The 20,603-nt window shown below is 41.7% G+C and overlaps 1 protein-coding gene across 1 annotated transcript in view; it reads left to right on the forward strand.

Moving 5' to 3' along the window:
- Positions 1–1,929: 1,929 nt before the first annotated feature.
- LOC134631624 (chromatin remodeling regulator CECR2) overlaps positions 1,930–20,603 on the forward strand; it is a 32,515-nt gene continuing 13,841 nt past the window's right edge. Inside the window, exons 1-7 of the mRNA XM_063480150.1 lie at positions 1,930–2,188; positions 16,533–16,627; positions 18,623–18,806; positions 19,355–19,482; positions 19,670–19,753; positions 20,153–20,220; positions 20,334–20,494. Of these exons, the coding sequence (XP_063336220.1) occupies positions 2,069–2,188; positions 16,533–16,627; positions 18,623–18,806; positions 19,355–19,482; positions 19,670–19,753; positions 20,153–20,220; positions 20,334–20,494 (840 nt within the window). The 5' untranslated portion in view covers positions 1,930–2,068. The remainder of the gene's footprint in view (positions 2,189–16,532; positions 16,628–18,622; positions 18,807–19,354; positions 19,483–19,669; positions 19,754–20,152; positions 20,221–20,333; positions 20,495–20,603) is intronic.

Here is a 20,603-nt window from a genome sequence, read left to right on the forward strand (position 1 = left end):
CATGGAAATATTTGCTGCAAAGGGTGAGTAAATATGTTTACTTACATCTCAGTATTGATGTTCTTCCTTGCCCCCCCAGCAACAAAGCAAACAGAAAAAGTAGGAATCACTATGTTTCATGTGGTTTTTTATAGCCTTTTGATTCCCTTTTACCCCCAAAGTTATGCAAGTTAGGTGAACTGGAGATTGGAACTACAGCACCATCAGTGTACATTGATCAGACACACTGAGAACAGGTGAAGTGAATAAATGTGCTCAACTCTTCTTAAAATCCAACCCTTTCCTGGGAGATTTTGAGCCCTGACACTGCCTAAACATTGTCTTAGACTCATCAATTTCTTCAGAGTACTGCTGTCTCATTATACCACTTTATTACCCCAAAGAGCTAAAAAGATCCAGCCTATATCAGCTTATTTATTTCCCCGAGGGCTATTGAAAGACTAGTCTTGAGTCTTCAATGAAAATCTGCCCTCTTTATTGAGGGATGTGCAGCAGTTGTAACCAAATTGTGCCTTAACAGCTATGTAGCCCCATTAACAACATAATCTTATGTTTGTGAATTGGATGGTTAGTTGGTTTCACTTCACAGCACAATATATTGCACTGTCATGACAAGTGACTGTTCTGTTCTTTTAACCTTGACCTGTTAAAACTCCATGTTACTCAGTTTGTGTGTGGTGTTGGTAATTTAAACCTGCTATTACTTTTATAACAATGCTTCTTTAGGTATTATGTTAGCATGAAAAACTTTTGTAAACTTCAGTCAATGTCAGTTGTTCATTGCAAAGACTGGCACCACACTGATTGTCTTTAGAAAACGAAGATGGGCTTTAGGGGCTTGAACTTAAACTGGTAGGCTGGTGGAGAGATATTTAGGTAAGGATATTTAAATTACTGTCCACTGCCAGTGATTATGGAAAATGCTTGCTATTGCATTTAATTAGTGCACGCATTATAGAATAGAAAGTGTGATGTATTATGTGCCATACATTTACGTTCATGCAAAGTCTGTATATATGTTCCCCTTTTTTTTTTTTAATTCAGGAGCTTTCCTCTTGCACCACCTTCAGACCAAAGAGTGGGCCTGCACACGGGACCACTATGTTAAATCTCGCAGTTTAGTGTACGGTAATGCCTGAAGATTTATGCTGGTTTCCTACGCATGCTTTACGCATCAAATGAAAAAGTTTGTTATACTACGTTAAAATTACACATCTTGTATTTTATTGTCTTGCAAAAATAAAAGTAAAACACACAAATAAACACTAGACATCAGAATAAAATGAACTTGCTCTGAGCGCGCTCAGCGCCTCCGCTGTGCCATAGCATGCACTTCTCTAATATTACGATAGAGGGAGTCCTTGTGTAGTAAACTTCCCTTACAGTGTTTACAAAATCTCGATGTACCTGAAACTTGTGCTTGAGTAATAAACTGAACGACAGTTTCGGACTGCTGTAAGTGAAAGGGGTGTTCGTTTCACAATAGGGGAAAAAAGTTTTCACAGTCAGGTATTTTTACCTAAAGTAATATCCACGGACTCAAATAAAACCTACAGCAAGACATTACATAAACGAACTTAAGCTGTAGGGTCATACCTGGTTTTAATGTTTTAGTTTTCAGTTATTCACCATTTACAATGGTTCCCTTTAAACGGCGAGGCCATTATCAATCCGTTGGGGACTATTTACCGTGGGAGATTACTATTAAACCGAACAGTCAAACACAATTGAAAAGAGGTTTAACAGTTACAGGCTATTATCAAAAGAGGCAAATATGCTCGCCACTGTAGCTACTACTTATGTTCACAGAAAGTTTAACATATCGACCTAAGTAGTCGGACCCCCCTATTCGTCTTGCAGTGGTATCGCCCTTCCCATCTGTTCAGCTCCGGTGAGACTCTGATTGAAACAGATTGTAGCGCTCTCCGGGTCGCAATGGCAACTGTCCCAACAGGACGGCGACACCAACTTTTTTCATGTTTTTAATGTTACGGAGGCACTATACGTCGCGGAAGAATCTACTTTCTAATGTGAGAAATAAACGTTACAGAATTTCTTCAGTCCGAAAATGTCCCAGGGATGTACCGTTTCTGTGGAAGAGATCCAGTCTTGGTGGGAAGTCCCCGCCATAGCCCACTTCTGCTCGCTGTTCAGGACAGCATTCAACCTTCCAGACTTTGAAATAGAGGTAAACAAGAATTGTGATTCCTGGTAGTATCACCAATGGGTTTCATTGCGGAAATGAGAAGTTGTTTGTGTCAGCTTTTTTGCGTACGTGCTGGTGCGAGCGCACTTTGTGTAACTTAGTATTTGGGTAACCAGCTTAGCATGTTCTCTGAACTTCTCACACTGAGGCAATCCTGTTAAAGTAACGAGCCAGCGAGCTCGTTAGCAGAGCTCAAGCTAGCTTTATTTTCTTTGCCCGTTGCCGTTGTTCTTCAAAGTTGAACTTTAAGCGGAATATAGCATTGACGACACGGCTTGTGGTCCAGTATTTACAGTGACTTGTACGTGTTTGTCTATATCCAAGGATGCTCAGATGTTCGATAAACTTTAGATGTCCTCTTGAACCATGTGCCTCTCGTTTGTTTTTATTTGGCCCGAGGCCCGTGTTTATGTTGCAGAGCGACCGTGCCTCAGGTCATTTAAATGAAATTAAAGGTACTAAGGAACGGTCGGGAAGATTAGGGAATATAGTTAGAAAAGTGGTCAAGGATACGTGACGGGAATATTTCAGCCAATTAGAATTATGTTGGTTTTACTTGTGTGAATATTTTATTTTATTGTGAGTGAAAGAGCTAAGTAACTGTACGGCGCCGCTGTGTTTTGGTTTCCCTTTTCTGTCAGATAAAGTTAAGTTCATGGTGTGAGGTTTGAGTTTATTGTCTTGCAGGCCATCTGGCTTGTGTAGCCAGGGGACGCAGATGCTGTTCAGGCATTGTTTGCTCGCCCAAGTCCTGTTTTGTTGCAAGAAGCGAGGGGTTTAACGATTTTCTAAGGTTATTAATTGTCTAGGGCAAGTTAGTGGAGTAAATAGTCCACCTACTAACTGTTCTGTCGCAGAATAAACTATATTTATTACACTGCGATTACATAATTCAACTTCATCACTCGATTTGGCCTCCCACCCCCCTTTTTCCTTGAAATGTGTTCAGAGTTGATAGGAAAGCGTAGTTCACGACGCCTAACATGTGCAACATTTACGACAGAGATCATGGAGATTGTTTAATTAGTCGAGCAGTAATTGCACTTTAAAGAAACCGGCGAGGTCAACATCGCGCATCAATAGTCTCCATCACTCAGTCATCCCCACCCCCTTCGGGAGAATCACGTAGACATCGTCTTTGTTGTTGAACGAAGTGGCAGCCAGATGGGGGACTAGCATTGCGCCTAGTTTACATGAAAGTTGTTCTCCTTAAACGCCCGATGGGCTGTGCTTCTTGATTTCAAAGTAATGTTTCAATGATGTATTCCTGTTTTAAAAGGATAACTTAAGCAGATCACGTGTTTGGCTCCATTACTCAGCCGGATTTCAGGGGAAATATTGAGATTGATGTAGTAGTCTTACACTTTGACATCTTAATTGGGCACAGAAGTGTCCAAGGTCACAACTCTTTTGGTTCTTGTTATAATGATCCACTGGGGAATTTACAATAAGAGCTAAGTAGTTACTTAAGCTTATAACTTTTATTGAAAGCTAGTGGAAAGTACATGTCTTTCAAGGGGAAATGAGCAACATTAGCAACAGTGGTAATACCCCCCTCCCACCAAAACTTCAAAAGAAACCGTTTTAGGTGGGGAAAATGCAAGTAGAGCCCACATTGTCAAATGTTGTCAAAATCCCTCTGGTAGCAGGCTTTCCCACTTTGCAGCCATCTTGAAATGCATCTACCTAGGCACTTATTTGTGCAGTTATTTTGAAATATTGTGGGAATTACCTTATATTTCACTGATCCGTAGGAGATGATTCCATATATAGAATCACCTGTCAAAATATTTTTTTAACATTTGCTGACTTTGTGCCCAAAACAAGATATACAAAACTTTTTTTCCTTGAAGTGAATATTTTTTTTCTTTTATCTGTAGTTTATTTGTGAGTTAAATGAAGCAGGTGGGGTATGTCTTGTGATCTGGCTGCTTGTGTTTTATTGGGGCTTTCATTACATTTATATTCAAAGTAATGAGTAAATCACATCCATTCAAAAATTTGCCAGGTAAATTTATGCTCTTCATTTAAATCTTTATTACTGCAAATGCTCTAGTTGGGTTAGGTGATGTTTAGTATTTGCGCGTACTGAAATGAAAGGGTTTCTTGTGCTGTTATAGTAGCTGACCAAGATGGTGAGCTTTCAAAAATAATTTTACAATATCTCGAATATTCGACGCACTTCAGACGCTTGCAACTTGTCTTTTTGGTAAAAAATACACCACCTTTTATCTTTGCAACAAGTGTGCAGAGTCTTTGGAGCTTTGCTTTTACCGCTGTGTACACCTTGCTGTGTGCACACAGAGGTAAGCGCATGTGAACGGCCAGGCACCAGAGTTAATAAGTTGTAAAATTAAGCAGTTCAGACCACAACATTCAAATAATCTTTTACAGTGCAGATACCAACCGGAAGACTCCTTGCAAATCCCTGCACTTTGGATATTATGATAATGAGCAATCAGCTGACACAGCCCTCTGTCAGGCTGATTTATGCTGTTTTGTTACTGTGGGTTTGCAAATATTCACCCTGGCTTTGAGTCTGGACATTTGGATCCAACATGTTTACTTTCTGAGGACTTTGCAATGTAGAAAGAAGAAGAAACTGTTTGGCTGACGTGTTTGTTTTGCTTTAATGCCACATAGCAGCAACAAGACAAGCTGGCCCGGGCACTCCCATGAGTGCAGCAGTTTGGGCTTACTGTCATTTACCTTTGCTTTTTCTTTTTTGTTTTAAACTTGTATAGTCAACGTTAGTAAAAATCAATGAGGCATTTTGTGCCACATTTAATAATCAGGATAATTTTGGCCTCCGATTAATTCCTTTGAATTAATCATTTTCTTTTGTCTTCCATGAGGTGCTTCATAAGGGGAGGTGCCTGAAAACGATTTATTGGCTAATATCAGTTAGCTTGTACAGGTTGAATTAAGGGGGGAATAGGGGGCAGGGTAGGGTGCCAGAAGTGGCTGTCATTGGTCATGACAGAGTGGGGCCCACTGAGTGATTTAACGTTGGCATTCCTTCTGTCTTCTCTTGTGGAGATGGCATGTTTAATTGGCTGTTATTGACCAGTGTCCATTTTTGCCATCCTCTAGAGAGCAGTGGTCAGTGTTGTTGCTGCAGAGGACCTCAAGCAGCTCTGAAAACAGCTTGAAAAAACATGCATTTTACAGTGGAGTTCCATACAAATCACAGATGAATCTGAGAATTCCTAGCAAAAACATGGGTGTCTGTAGCACATTGTCTGCCTTACCCTGATTTTCTGCCAGATTATTAGAGCTGAGTTGGTTTGTGAATATGAAAGGCATCACAGAAAGTTAAGGAATGAGAATTAAAAACAAGAGTTCACTTTGTTACTCACATCTCATCCGAAGTCACTTTAAGTATGGCGAACAGCGTGTGAATATAACATCAAAAAGAGTGGATTTCCAACTCTATCCATTGTGGTAATCAGACAGGCCACAAATCCCGCTTCCTCCTCAAACACCTGTTTCTTTTTCTCATAATGGATACTTTTGTTAAGGCTGCCACATGTGAGACCGCAGTGTTTAAAGCAATATGAGACTACCACCAAAATGGATATTGACAAACTCTGTGATCCAGTTCGCCGCTGCTGCTGTGGTACTGTTGTGGCAGCTCTATTCTTTCTATGGTGCTGGTCAGTGATAATGGAGCACTCCCAGTCTCCTTGGCTAGCCTTACAGAACGGCCCCTTGCACATTGTTCCAGCACTGATACACTTCACTGTCGCTGGTTTCCACTTTCCTCGAGACTACAGGCAGCAAACCGGGAAAGCAGTGCATGTGTGTGGATGAGAGATGGAGAATACAAGTGGAGAAGAGTCTTAGAGGTGAGGAAGCAACTTGTGTTTTAGTATGAGTAGCCGTCCTCTTTTCATGCCTTTTTGTGTTGCGGCTTGTGAAAGGTTCCTTGGCTGTTTATCTGGTAAATGATTCCTGAAATCCCACAGCCAACACACAGTGTAGTCTTCTGTTGCTCAGTCCTCAATGATGTGCCCTTCATGCCAAGGACCTCTGTCCCTGGCTTCATGTAAGTCGGTGCTCTGCTGGCAGCCTGTTTGGCACATCATCGTGCATTTGTTCCATGTGTCTTCATTAGCTGCCTGTCATCTTCTAACTGAGATGTAGATTTAGAGATGTTGTATTTCATTGTAGTTAATAGCTGGTGTGAAAACAACTTAAACGAGTCTTTCATGTACTTTTTCTTTGATGAGTAATAAGAGGAAAACGAAATTGCCCAGGAGTGGGTTGACAAATCTAACAATAAGTCTTGAGATGTTTTTAGGCAGTTTCAATATCCCACACTATGATAAGAGCTCCTCTGCAATCCCTTTTCATCTCAAACAATGAAAACACGTCTAGTTAGGGTAGCCAATCTCTTTTGCTGCACTTCTGTACACTACAGATCCTATTTGACATGGTTAAAGAAGAATGAGCAGTATGGGCAGCGAGTGCAGCTTTTTAGTAGTGTGGATCACTCTGTGGTAGTGTTGTTTTACTTTTCAGTAAAAATTGTACTGCCAGTTCAGAAATTTTCAAAACTCAAATATTTCATAGCTACTGTGGTGAAAAAGCTGTTAATCTTTTCTGCTCATCTCAAATTATCACTTGAGATGGTTGTGCTAATTTCTCAGCTAAGAGCAAAACATGCCATATGTTGGTTTATTGTAAGATCAAAAACAATAGTCCCTGTGCGCTAACAGCATCTGAGGCACTGAATATTACTTTTATCTTTAGGGGCAATATTTCCAAACAATAGTAAAAGCCTCACTGGGGATTTATGCTTCAGCTACTGCGTAGTTCTATCACAACTGCATCCCACTTGAAACCCTACGTTGTACCCTGACGTGCACCTCCCTTGAAACGTAACAATGCATCGCATCAGTGCAGCCTGCAGCTACTGTGATTGGTCCCTTCAGTGTCATTGATTCCTCCTATGCCAATCATTGTATCAATATAAGAAATAATAATCATATATCATCAATTTAAGGACTCACAAATATCAGCAAAATCCTGAAACAGGGCAAAATACACATGGCAGAGAGTGGAACCACTCTCTAATAGTGACTGAAACCAAAAGTATTCCCACTTCATGTGCCAGCAATATACGAGAGTAACTGCAGTTTCAAACCTGGAATATAATGACTTCATGTTATACATCTACCACAAATACTCAAAAGTGTCACAGCATTGCAGCTCCATTTCTTGCTCAGTCAAGAGTGCTGATTTGTCATTTCAAATAGTATGCTAAATTGCATAACGGATACGGTTAGCCAAAAAGTTCTAACTAACTGTAAGCTTTCATCAGTGGAGCAACACCGTTAACTTATATGCTTCCTGGTTCAGCTAATGATTGGTTCTTTCAGGGCAGGGCCAGAACTACAGCTGCCACTGGCATTACACGATTCACTGTTGATTTCTATTGAGAGTTCTGGAAGTGCTATGTAGCTCCTTAAAGGCCTGTACGTCAAAGTGTTTTTTTCCTAGTTGACAGCATAAGGGAGGTCATACTAATAAAAGTGCTTTTGAACACCACCACCTTCTAGGAGGGAAGTGCATTTTATGATGGCAATATCTGACATTTTGATCTCTCTGATAAATTTCCCTTTAAATATGTGATGTTATGAGCGCCTGCTGATGTCATTACCAAACAACATTAGAATACTTGCAGGGAAATGACACGTATCTCTGCTGAGTTTGTTTGTTTCTTGTGTGTAATTATGTTTAGATTATATTTTGCACAGTTTTTATAATGTTGTAATATAATGTTGTGGGCACCTGGCTAAAAAGTAACCGCGACAAGTGCAGCGCTTTGTACAAAGTTAAATATTTGTCCATTCTCAGCAACCATAAAACAAACAAAAAAAAACATCCTCAAGGGCTTGGCTTAGACAGTTGCCACCATGACACGCTGCTCACGTTTTGGACAACAATGGAAAAATTATTCTAGGTTAGCTCAGTGCAGTGCAGTACAGTCAATGTCCCCTGAAAAGATTGGATCAACATATTCAGTGTTGAAATGAAAAATGTTTACAGTTTCTCCTGCTGCCCATTGCCCCAATCCTGTTTCGAAATGGTCTCACTGTCAACATTTCATGGAGTTGGTGACATCTTATATTTCCTAATACACTGACACCCAACTTTAGTCCTAATTTAAAGAACTGAAAAAACTCTTTTATTGGATTTTTATGTAAATCATGAATTATACACATTTTAATATAATTAACTGCCACTTGTCCTCTTACCTATACGTAACAACAGTTCCTCTGTGTTATTCGTTTTTGGAGGCCCAGTCTGCCTTGCCTGTCACTGTGCACGAACCCCTGGCATCACCATGACTAAACCCCAGATGGTGGTTCTTTCTCTCCCTTCCCCCCAGAGGGCTCTTCTCTGGGTGCTTGTCGCTGCTGCTGTAGCCTTTCTGAGGGAGGGGGGCTTCTGTTTTTTGTAATAGCCTCCTGTATGATTATAAAAGATTTCGTCCCATTAGATCTGGTAAATAAGTGAGAGCAGACTGTCTGTGAGCATGCCCTTGTTTCTGTTGTCTAAAAAGCAAATGGATTAACAGGGGGAGTAGGATCAAGGCTTAAGTGTTGCTCCATCATGGCCCAACTTCAGAGTGAGACTCTCTCCTGCTCCCCACTTGTCCTGCATTATAACTGCAGATAGCAGCCATTTAGGATAATACCGGCCTGGCCTCTGTTAGAGGTTGTGATGTGAGGGCCAAGTATGGCTGTTGTGAAGATGGCAGGACATTACTAGCAAATGGGATGGGAATCCCTGACGTTTACCTTCAACCTTGGGCTGCTTTACCTCTTTGGTCATTTCCTGGCAGGAGATTGGATCCCTGCACACATTAACAATGATCCATTCTCTTCCCACAGCTATACTGATCAGTCATCCCTGGCATCCCATTGCCTTTCTTTGCTACTGTCCCACCCACGGAAACATCCCAGCTCAACCTCGCTTATTGCCTTGCAGACGCCAGCCTCTGATAACTTCCTTTCTAGATCGTAACCCCTTAAAGAGTTTTCACACTCCGCAACTGCTGCTGTGACATCAAGAACCTTTTTGCATGTCTTTTTAATGCCCTCTCTTCCATGCAGTGTGTGTGTGGGGGGGCTTTGTAATAGTCTGCTGCCCCTCCCCCAGTTGTGATTGACAAGTGAGAGCAGCAGTACATGCATCAGATGGTTTCACATGGGGACTATGTGCACAGAGGGGGAGGTAGAAGGGCACATATACTGTTTTTTCCTCACAGTTCCATTGTTGCAGCACCCCATGGTTCCCTCCCTCTGTCTCTAGTCGAGGACAGCATCCCTTCAGTTTGCATTTTCACTCAGCGTCTTTGCAGCCGGTTGTGAAGCAGACATCAGAAGTGTCGAAGAAACAACATGATAAGAAGTTCTCATCCAGTGAGATGGTGTTACTCAAGTCAGCAGATAAGGAGACGACCTAGAGGCAGTTTTTACAGACAGCATGGCTTTCATCAGGTGTGAGAGTGTGTTTGTGTGAGTGTGAGAAAATGGCACAATGACATCCTGGAGTCAGCTACCGTAGTACAAAAACCATACAGGCAGTTTTGAGAATGTTTGTGTCAACAGATTTTAGCAATGCAGTAATGTTGACAATTGTTTAAGAGGTGGCTAGGAAACATGAAACTAGTATTGGTATGAAAGTTAGAGTTAAAGGATCCCTGGTACCTGGACAGATGTCGCAGAATCACTAGTGTATCAAGCTGCAAAACAAATTCAGAACATATCCTACGTATCTACATAATATTGCTCCGGTAGTTGGAGTGGAAGTATTTTAGAGCTGTGCTGGCACAAAGAAGAGGGGTGTTTATCAGGGTAGGGTTAGATTTTATTTGAATAACCGGTCCAGCGAGTTACCGGTGGATGTTTCATTTTGTAACAGCAAAAGCGTGGCCTGGTTCAACGTGTTTGCTGGAAGGCCTGCTGTTTTTCCTCCAGCAATTCTGATGCCTCGACAGAGCATTCAAATGAATTAGGGGGGTGGTTTCCTTCACACAGGGGCTAATGTTGGTGTGAACACAGCCCTAGGAGCTTTTGCATTGCTGTTTGTGAAAGTCGGGACCTTGGCATAACTGTAAGAGCTATAAGACCCTGTGCTGTGTCGCATCTTATCCTGTGAAATGTTCCATTTAAAGGCAGTGCTACACTCAGCAGCCATCCCACCTTAAAACATGCCCAGATTATATTTTGAAAGATATACATCTCCTTAAGTAAAATGAATTGATCCAAAGTTGATCTTTAATTCACATAATTGACATTTATGTGAATTAGCAGCGCATATTTCACATAATCTTTTTAGGCTCCCTACACATGTGTGATTTTTATTGTGTGTGTGTGTGTATATGATTCTACTGGGATGTCAGCTGAAGCAGGAAGCTCAGTTTTATATGAGAAAGTTGATGCTATGGTGTCCTTAAAGCTGGCAGTGAACACACAAGACGCTCGCTGTACTGGGTGGCCTCCCCTTCTCCTGTGCTTAATGATCCTCTCCCACATACTCGGAGAGGTAGTTCGTGTAAAAGGTTTCCGTCTGTCTGAGAGAGCTCAACTGAGGAAAGATCTGTGCAATGCCCATCCCTCTCCTCCCTTCCCACGGTCTCTCCTACTCTGTAGCCAAGCCACCTGTCCCACCTGGCCATGACACTGATACTAAAATAAAACTTAGCAGAATGTTTAAACTGACCTAAAAGCTGCTAGTGTATCATGTTTGTTTTTGTTTCTATTCTAAGAGTGTGGTTTAATTTGCGTGGAACTATTTTTTGTGGGGTTTTTTTGTTTGTTTTTCTTCTTGTCACATATGTCCATGAAGAAATCTAATTCCTGTAGGAATGTCTTGTGTGAATCTTGAGTGTAAAGTGCATTACTTTTTCACTATTTTAAATTTATTATATACATATATATTTTTAGAAGTTCTTGTTTTGATGAATCAGTCAAATGCATTTGGCACCAACAAAAAGTTGTTGATGCTTTCCTCTGATCAGATGAACCGTACATCCTGAGGATGTGAGGGCGTTTTCCTGTGGTGTTACGGCTATGTGTTCATGTTTGTCATGTGGCAGGAGGTGGTTACGTGCGGGGGTGGAGGGTGTTGTCAGATGATGGCTCCTGGAGGAGCCATGTGTAAGCTGAAAGTGGGAGGAGGGTGGTGGAGGAAGAAATGAAGAAAGAAGCATAGGAGAGGAAGAGAGGAGCCTTTACACAACAAACAGACATCCCTTCCCCCTCCAGCTAGCCATGCACACGTCCTCCAACTGTTGGTGATATAGACCCCGGAGGAGCTGTTAACGGCAGTGGCATGGAAAGTGTCTGCTGTGAGGGTAGCCAGAGAGGCCAACCTCCAGATATTAAAGGCTTTGAGGATCTGCTTTAACCTTGGAGCCGCTGATACAAAATGCCACTGCACCTCTTATCTAAACCCCTTCTTTTTCACGTACTCTACAGGTTGTATTGGCCAGAGACACACATGCACACATTTTATCTAAGGTTTTCTCTCTTTGCAGATATGGATTGGGGCACATGATGGGTCCGTTAGCATCCACTGACAAAAGCACATTTCACTTCTATCTGGATATGCAGCTTTTCTGCTTTGCATTGAAATCTGTTGTCTGCTTTTAGCCTTGATAGTGTTTCTTCCAGAAAGTCAGGTCTTCTCCTCCTTTCAATTGATTCATGTCTCATAACATTTACCACTTTGATTCTCATATCAAAGAGTCAGACTGTGTTTTGTCCCAGTGGTATCATTGTAACCCTTATAACAGCAGATGTGCCCGCACATAATGCAGGTTTATTGAATACACAGTCCATCCATGATGGACCCACTCTTATGAGACAGCTGTGACTGGATAGAACGTGTCTGCCTCCTTTAGCACTAAATGCAGCCGGGAGAGTATCAGTCTACATCTCAGTAAACCGTTAACACACAAATGTATTTTGGATCCGTACTAGCTGGAGAGATGGGGTAAGATTTAACTTCTAACATGAAAATTATGCTTCTGCGTCAGAGCTACGTTGTAACTTGCACCATAACCAGAATCCCATTTTAATCCTATGCGACAACCTTCTACGTAGCACAATGTGCACCTCCCGACATGTTGGGGTGACTCATACCACCATGACTTGAGTGGCGTGGAAGATTGAGGTGTAAGGATAGAAGGAGTTTTTCAGTTACTACATAAGTTATTTCCTGCAGAAGTCTTAATCGAGCTTAAATCAAGCTTCGTCCTGGTTTGTCCATATACATCTCCTTGTCTTTTGTGTTTTGCAAATTTAGTGTTTATTTTTACCGTCTCTAGGAGGCATTTGTATAAAGTTCTTTGTCAAAATCCAGCACTAATACAGATGCGTGGTTACCAAACCAGGCCTGTGGTCTATGTTTAGACAAAGTTTGGAGGAGGAGGAAATTAAGAAATGACTGAAACTTGTTGACTCAGGCAGATACAGTCGGATATAGTCAGATACAGCACATTATTGTCATTGTATCTTCTTGAATAAGGAGTTACCTGTATAAATCATATTGTTAAAGACATTGCAAGTATTAGTAGGTTTTATAAATGAAGTGACTGTAAATTCTGGGGTATTTTGGCAGTTAAATAGGTGTATCTTTAATAATCTTTCCCCTGAGATGTCTATATTGCCACTTCTTTTTCCAAAATTTGTCTTACTTGGCCATAAGCATAAAAAAAGATACCTTTTTTTATGCATGAGGCGGACAAAGATTATGAAAGTTCTTATCACAGATGAATGGACATTTGTAAATAGTTAGATACTTTGAGTCAAAACATACAATCATTAATCTATTGTTATAGTCAGTCTCATTAAAATGCAGTAATTTAGCTTGGTGTAAATGATGGAATAATAAGTTTAGAAGTTTCAATAAGGCAGCAAAATTGAATTTCTTTTTTACAGAAGAAGAATAAACATTTGTTTGTATCTGTAAGCTTTGCTGGTGTTCTGACTTATTTAGTCATATCTTGGCAGGCATGCTGTGAGTAGTAACTGGAACCTTTTTAGACACAATAATTTGTACATGTATATAAAAATGAGATTCAGAAGTAATAGTGGTAACTGGGCTGAATAACAGAACTGTGAGAATGTAATCATTTTATTCTGCAAATGTTAATGAAGACTCATTAGGTGTGATTGGGCCTTTTGAAAAGAACAAGTGGTTAGCCACATTGTCACCATGGGTGTTACTTTTCGCACTTGTCTGCTGCTCTGAATAGACAAAGCAGTGACCCAAACAGTTTAAGTTGTTTTAGTGGATGTTGCCGGTCCATCTCACTGATAATGTAGTGTGGAGAATACCTGCCAATTGAGTTCTACTTTGCTATTCTGCCCTCAGCTCCAGTGAAGCCAACAACTGGTTTGGGTGTGGATAATGTGCGGAGGGAGAGGACAGATAAGGAAGATGGAGGTGGAGAGTGGGGTGGAGAGTGGAGCAAGGGTGTTGTCAGGGGAATAATAGAATGCCTCAGAGGCCCTCGTAGACACTGGGCAGCAGGGCAGGGGGAGGAAAATGGTGTGAAAGAGAGGAATAAGAGGTTAAGCCAGTGAGAGGAGCAGAGAGAGAAACAGCAGGGGAGTCTGGTGAAAGAAGTGGCAAATACCTTCAGGGCGAATTGCTGATTGCAAGCCAGGCCTACAGAGGGAGTGAAGTGATGACACACACCTTTGGACTAAACCTTGACTCACCCTCCAATCTTTGTCCCAGTATCTGAAATGAATAGCCTGTTTTTCACAGCAGTATCTTGCCGATAAATCTGACAGCTCACCTTGATGATTTATGCAAATTATAGCTAAATTATATCTTATCAATTATTCAGCTTTTTTATTGTTCAGCCCCATTGATCATTAATGTTAGGCAGTCAAAGTACATGTTTGAATGAATTTTCATTGGTGTGTTTTTTGCCTGTTGTCTGTAGTGTCAGTGCAGTGAGTTAGTTTGGGTGCTGCGTTGCGTGTGTGCATGTGCTTATTGAGGCAAAAGGTTCCCACAGGACGCTTCCAGCTGCAGCGGTGTCCCTTGCAGTCCTTTATCGTGCTAACTGTTTGTTAGCAACAGGCCACAGAGGGATTGGCCAATGGATGGGTGACAGAAGAAAGGGCAAATAGACCCCAGTAATTTCCCCTCCCTTTGTCATCTGACAGACTGTATGGCACTTCAAAGTTAGGGAAGAGTTGTTCATCCAGTGGGCTGCAGCGAGCCCTCCACTTGCTGTTCTGTACTCAACTCTGAACTCTTTCCCCAGCCTTGGCCCCCGGCTTTTTTCAAAGTGTGATCAAAGTGCAGTTTGTCTCTGATGGATGTGCTCACTTTGGCCCAGAGGCTGCCTGACAGGGGACCTGGAAGTGGAAGAGAGCATGACACAGGATCTCACTGCATCCTATGCACATGCGCTTACAGACAAATCACGTGTGTCTTTGTATCCAGAGTTAGCTCGCGGCTACGAAAGAGCTCTTCTGCATATGTGACCACACCATGACGAGTGAGCTAGCCTGAGCACATGTTAAGAACTTTAAGGAGTCTCTATTGTTAAACCTCGGTCTACCTTATCTATACTTGATATACAGTACACAATACTGCATTTTAGGAAGGTATTCCAACCAGATTTTCATGACTCGAAGCAAAGTGGCAAAATAATGTCCTTAAATGCAGTCTTGCTTACATTACTGTGAGAGTTTGTCTATCACCGTTACTCCTGGTCTTGTAGCATGTGCTGCAGAACCAGGAGATTTATTAAACTTGTCAAAAATGCTGTAGAAATACAAATGCAATTCTGTAGTATTTAAAATGGTTGGTAATGATCACCCAATTGTTGGTATGCACTGGCCTTGACAAGAAATTGTGCCTCGTTTTTAACCACAACAAGGCAAAAGTTGTGGTCGGTAAATCTTACATGTCTGGCTACTTCAGAACTTAAAATAGACTTTGATTTGCTCCTGGCAGTCACACACTCGTAAAGCCTACAGTTTAAGCCGTACACCTAAAATCCATTACAGTCTGACTGTGGTCACTGTGACCATGTCAATCTTTAGGCTTTTAAAATAGCCTCAGTGCGCTTGTAAACATAATGAGCTGTTCTTCTCAATCATGAGACGTGGGTGATTCTTATCCGCTCTTATGAAACTCGCCTTCCTGGTTTGCATTTTTTCTTTCGTTTTTCCTTCATGCTCTTTACGTTCCTAACCTCGAGCAGAAACGTTGATCTTATCCTGTTTTTCAACTTCTTTCACAACCTTGTTTTTGGCACTCACCTTTTTGTTTTTTCATTGTGCCAACTTGTTGTGTACCGGCTTCTGTCATTTCCACAGCAAAGAGGTGTGTACACTGACCTTTAAGGACCTTAAGTAATTGATGCGTCATTTCTTTTCCCTGGTTAAAGCTGAGAGAACCGATCAGCATTTATAGGACTTTCACAAGTATACAGGTGCAGAAGTACTTGTGAAAGAGAGGCAAGAGTGACACCAACAACAGAAGTTGTTGGTGTGAAAGCAATGGTTATTAGGGGTGGGGAGTGGTTAGCTGCAAGCCGTCTGTATGAGCTTTGAAGGGTTTGCTCTGTATCCTGCGGGAGGGTGCTTTTAAATGAAACGGACACTAGGTTGATGGAACACTGTTCATTTGCATTTCCTTCTCTTCCCTCTGGCTCAACTTCAGAGTCCTTGGGTGTGATCAAGGAGAGCTGTGCATGCTGGGAAGCTGTGTGGTGTCCAGTGTCTTGGTTGATCAGCAGAGGAGAAGAAGGGGCATGTCTGTTGTAGCTCTCAGTCTCTGCTGCCTGCTGTCCTTTCTTGGTGCTTTCAGATCTTTGAGATTTTGCTCTGCCGGTTATTGCCGCTTCATAAAACCTAAATGACTATAACACAATGCCAGGCAGGAGAGGGGTCATGACTGAACTTGAACCTCAGCTACAGCCCAACAAGCACCAGCAAACCAAGACGCCTTAATGAGACAGGATGCGAGCTCTAGCTGTTACACCTCCCACCTAAATCTGCCAGCTTACCTTACACTCATCCCAGCAGTTTCTCCATTTTGATCACATACCACTTCCTTTATAGTGGCCAACAGTCTAAACACACAGAAAACCACCTGTTTATTTCCCAGTCACAATACTTTTGCCTTTTTCTTTTTTTTTTTTTAGATAGTTTTCATTTGCGAGATTCATTTCTCTGCTTCCATTATTGTGCAAATCGGCATGTTTGCACAGTTATCGCTTGCTAAGTGCTTGTAGTTTCTTCACATGTTAATTGACTGTGTCCTCTGTTGTGTCCAGGAGCTGGAGAAAGCCCTGTCAGAACAGGACTTGGATTTCCTTGGGGATCTCGTTGCCTGTCTGTTGCAGGGATGCTACCAGCGCACTGACATCACGTAAGTAAAGAATAGAAAAAGAACCTGGCATATAGCAAAAGCTGCCAGGTCACATCAGGTCTGCTTGTGTAACACCACCTGTAACACATAAGCCGTTTTCAGACGTGGGATGCGTAACACTGCTGGCATCGGGACGTAGGTCACTTTTGGCAAGAAACACGTGTCTGAAGGGGACGACAGAAAAAGTTTTGATTCATGATAGAAACCCGGGGTTGAACCAAAGTTTATTTGGACATAATAAAAATGCAACAAGTTGACTTGTTGCAGATGACATAGAGGTGTGCACATTTCAGAGCTGAGATTGCTGTCCAGTACAGTAAGGAGGTCCCCTTAAATCTTTTCACATTTTAGAAATAAAGCAAAACTTATTACAGTTTTCTAAACAATGAGGGTAAGAACATTAACATTTAATTTTAAGCCCAGTTTTACTCTCCTAATCATGGAGTCTTGAGTATAGGACCATGTCCAACTTTAGCTACTTTTACATAATTGAACATGTTAAATGAGGCAGTGTGTAGATGGCTGATGTTTGGCTTTCTTACAGTATGTTTAATATTTTTAGTTACATTTGTTCTGAAAGATAATAAATAGGTGAATATAAGCAGGAACAGTCACATCTTCCTGCTGCTTAAAACTGCACCAAGTGGCGTGGGAAATTTACCTCGTAGCTGTGACTGTAGGTCTAAGTAGTGGTGAAAGTTGGAATTCAAATTTAGTGTTTTTTTTTGTTTTTTTTTAATGAAGCAGAGGCACAATGGAAAAGAATTACCATTTTTACTTAAATGTGTCAAGATAAAACTTGTCTTTCCATCTTCTTCAAATTAGTCATACTACCCAGGAAGCTTCATAGGAAGTCTGAGTCACGAGCGCAATAACTCACTGAGGAGTCAGAACTTAGTCACCATAAGGAGCGCTGAAAGTAGTGTTAGGTGGTACGGTGACATCATGTTTACTACCGCGGGGATGCGAAAACGGCATAGCCACAGAAACTTTTCTATCAAGTGGTGGGAGAAAGTGAACGCGAAGCAGAGGCTGTTATTCAAATCCGCAAATGTTTTCTGCCTCCCATGGGGCTTCCCCTTCGATACGCCTGCTAATCTAACCCATCGTTATAGAGTAGCATAGTGGTACAGAGGCAGGAGTGATCCAGTTTTTCCAGCCAGGCAGCCGGTAACAAGAGGACAGCCTGCTTTATTGGACTGGACAGGCTCTGGCATCCTGGGGGTGGCTGCTCAGCCCTGGCCTTTCACAGAGCTGCCCTTTTCATCCGCACGCGTTAAACGCTCTGCCGGAGCGGGGGAAAGAAGGGAGGGAGGATGTTGGAGAAAACGAAGGACAGAAAGGAGGAGAGAGAGATGGGGTAGTAGTGAGGAGGGGCGAGCCTGCAGCTGTGTGAAAAGTGCACGCTGCTCTTTCAAGATAAGCCATTTTTTTCTCTCCCTCTTTCTCTGTGCTGTTCCATAGATGCTCACCCTTGCCCCAAGCTCTTGTTCTGTTCATCTGAGCTGGAACTGAACGGTACAGATTAATCGGCTAGACCTGAACCGGAACCAACATTTATTTACCAGTTTTCACTCATAGATACAACACAACTCCCATTCAAAGAAACTAGTCCTTTTCTTCTTCTTTTTTAAACCAGCCCCACCTCCTCTCTTTTTCCAGCCTCTATGATAGTATGAACGTTGCCTGTTTCCTAGAAAGCGATGCTAGTTTGTACTGAAGCATGCTGCGTTGGGTTTACAGTGCCAAGATTTGCCACTGAATTGGTTGAATCTAGCCATTCATAGAAATCCCAGTACAAAAGTGAAGCCCTGTGTTGGATTGTTATTTTTGACATGCAGCTAGTGCTTAATTCTGATTTAATAATCTTTAATGATTAAGATGCGTAAAAGGACAAATTTACTCGAGGTGTAGCTAACCCAGTAGAGTGACATCTCAAAATCAATACGGCACAGAAAAGGCAGAGATGGTGAGTAAGACTGCTCTACTGTTTAGCCCCCAGGCATTTAGCAGTTACCTGGACGACATCATCAGCTACCGCTGGGAGCTGGAAGAGGGGAAACCCAACCCACTTCGAGAGGGGCCCTTTGAGAGTTTACCCCCTCGCACTCAGGTGGAACTGCTGCACCGGCTGTGTGATTACCGTCTGGATGCCGCTGATGTCTTTGACCTGCTTAAGGTGACTAAAAGAATACATGTGATCATAATAATGTATTCACAATTTATTAAAGAGTTAAACATTCACTCAGTATTGAGTCAGTAATTGTACATAAAAGGTTCCATGCTCCATTACTGCTGCCAAGTTGTGTATATGTGTACTGTTAAAGTTTGCTTTTTTTGACAACATGATGAATGATTTCGTTCACCCAGCTGTTCAGCTTTAAAGCAATGTCAAATATATTTGTCACTGAGCAGCTGCCTCATTTTACTGTGGCCTAAGAGTGCAAGATCTTAGTTTTACTGTTCTTTAAAAGTATATTTACTGCCATAAACTAAGGCGGAGTTATCATAATCTGAGGCTTAACCTCTACACTGTCAATTGGTTTCTAATTTTTAAACTGTATACTGCTATAATTCATGAACACTCTCAGCAAGATATCGAAAGTGCTTTTTGTCAGCACATGATTCACGACTCTGTATGATCGAAGAGCTAAAATGACATCACCCTCTGATGACACACTACATATTATTTAAGAAATGTTATATCCCCACCCCCACCACCTCCAGGGCCTGGATGCAGACAGCCTGAGGGTGGAACCCCTGGGGCAGGATGGAAATGGAGCCCTCTACTGGTACTTTTATGGCACTCGCATGTACAAAGAAGAGCCAGTGAAAAAGAAAGTAGGAAAACACAGGTAATGCTTCTTTTTCTGTCAACCACAAATGAATCATCTGCACTTAGCTGAATGTTGAAGTGTTCAGTTGAAATAAAATTTTACCACTTGTTTAGAGTCCTCTTAAGGATTAATTTACTTGTCTTTTATTCCTACCTAAGCTGTACTTTTAAACTTTTTTTTTAACCTTTGATATTTTTTTTCCCAGTGATGAAACAACAGAACTAACATTACCAGAGAAAAAGAAACGTGGAAGACCACCAAAGAAGAGAAAGCTGGAAGATTCACCCAGGTGAAAAAAAACAAAAACAAGAAAAACTTTTCTGTCAGTACTAACAGGGTAACGCAGAGACACAGACGTTTAGATTTGGGTATGTGCTGTGCAGATGAGCTCTTCTGTTTCCCGTGTGAAAACGATACTCGCCCAGGTATTGAAGATCTGGCTCTTCGTGTCCTTTGCTCTCAGTCAGTTGTTGACTTGACCTTTATCCTACTGCTGGACCCAAAATGTAATAAATGATTAATGGAGTATTTCTTGAGCACACTCTCTCAAACCATATTCTCACCATGTGTGTAGCGAGGAATTTTAATTAATTCCAAAAAGTAGTTGTGGAGGATCAGCTCTTATACCAGAGTTACTTTTAAGCATGCCATTTTTTGTAGGGACTTCATGGCTTTATATTTCTTATAGTGAGGTGGAAAGTGATGTGCCAGAGGTGAAGACGGAACACGAATTGGAAGATCTTCCCCCGACCACAGGTAAAGAAGCTTTGTGCTTTATATCCCGACAACATTTTTTTCTCCCTTTTGTGTTTGCATTTTTCCCTAGAATCAGTGGTCCAATGTCTGTTTTTCCTTTCTTTCCTGCGCAGGCCTCAAGCGAGGCGCTTGGTCCCTGGTGTGTGATACAGAGGAGCAGTGGCTCAGTCTGGCAGAAAGCATCAAGGACAAAACCTCCCCACAGGATCACCACCTCTACCGTGTCATTAGCCAAAACTTCCTGCCTGAGATCAGCAACATGATTGAGCACAAGGTCAGACACCAGAGACACTACCATCAGTCTCCATTACACCAGTATACAACGTCTTCTATGCGTCCTCTGTTTTTTGATAGGCTGTAGATTCGTTAATATGAAAGCAATT

The sequence above is a fragment of the Pelmatolapia mariae genome, linkage group LG7, assembly GCF_036321145.2.
Source record: "Pelmatolapia mariae isolate MD_Pm_ZW linkage group LG7, Pm_UMD_F_2, whole genome shotgun sequence".
Classification (NCBI taxonomy): domain Eukaryota; kingdom Metazoa; phylum Chordata; class Actinopteri; order Cichliformes; family Cichlidae; genus Pelmatolapia; species Pelmatolapia mariae.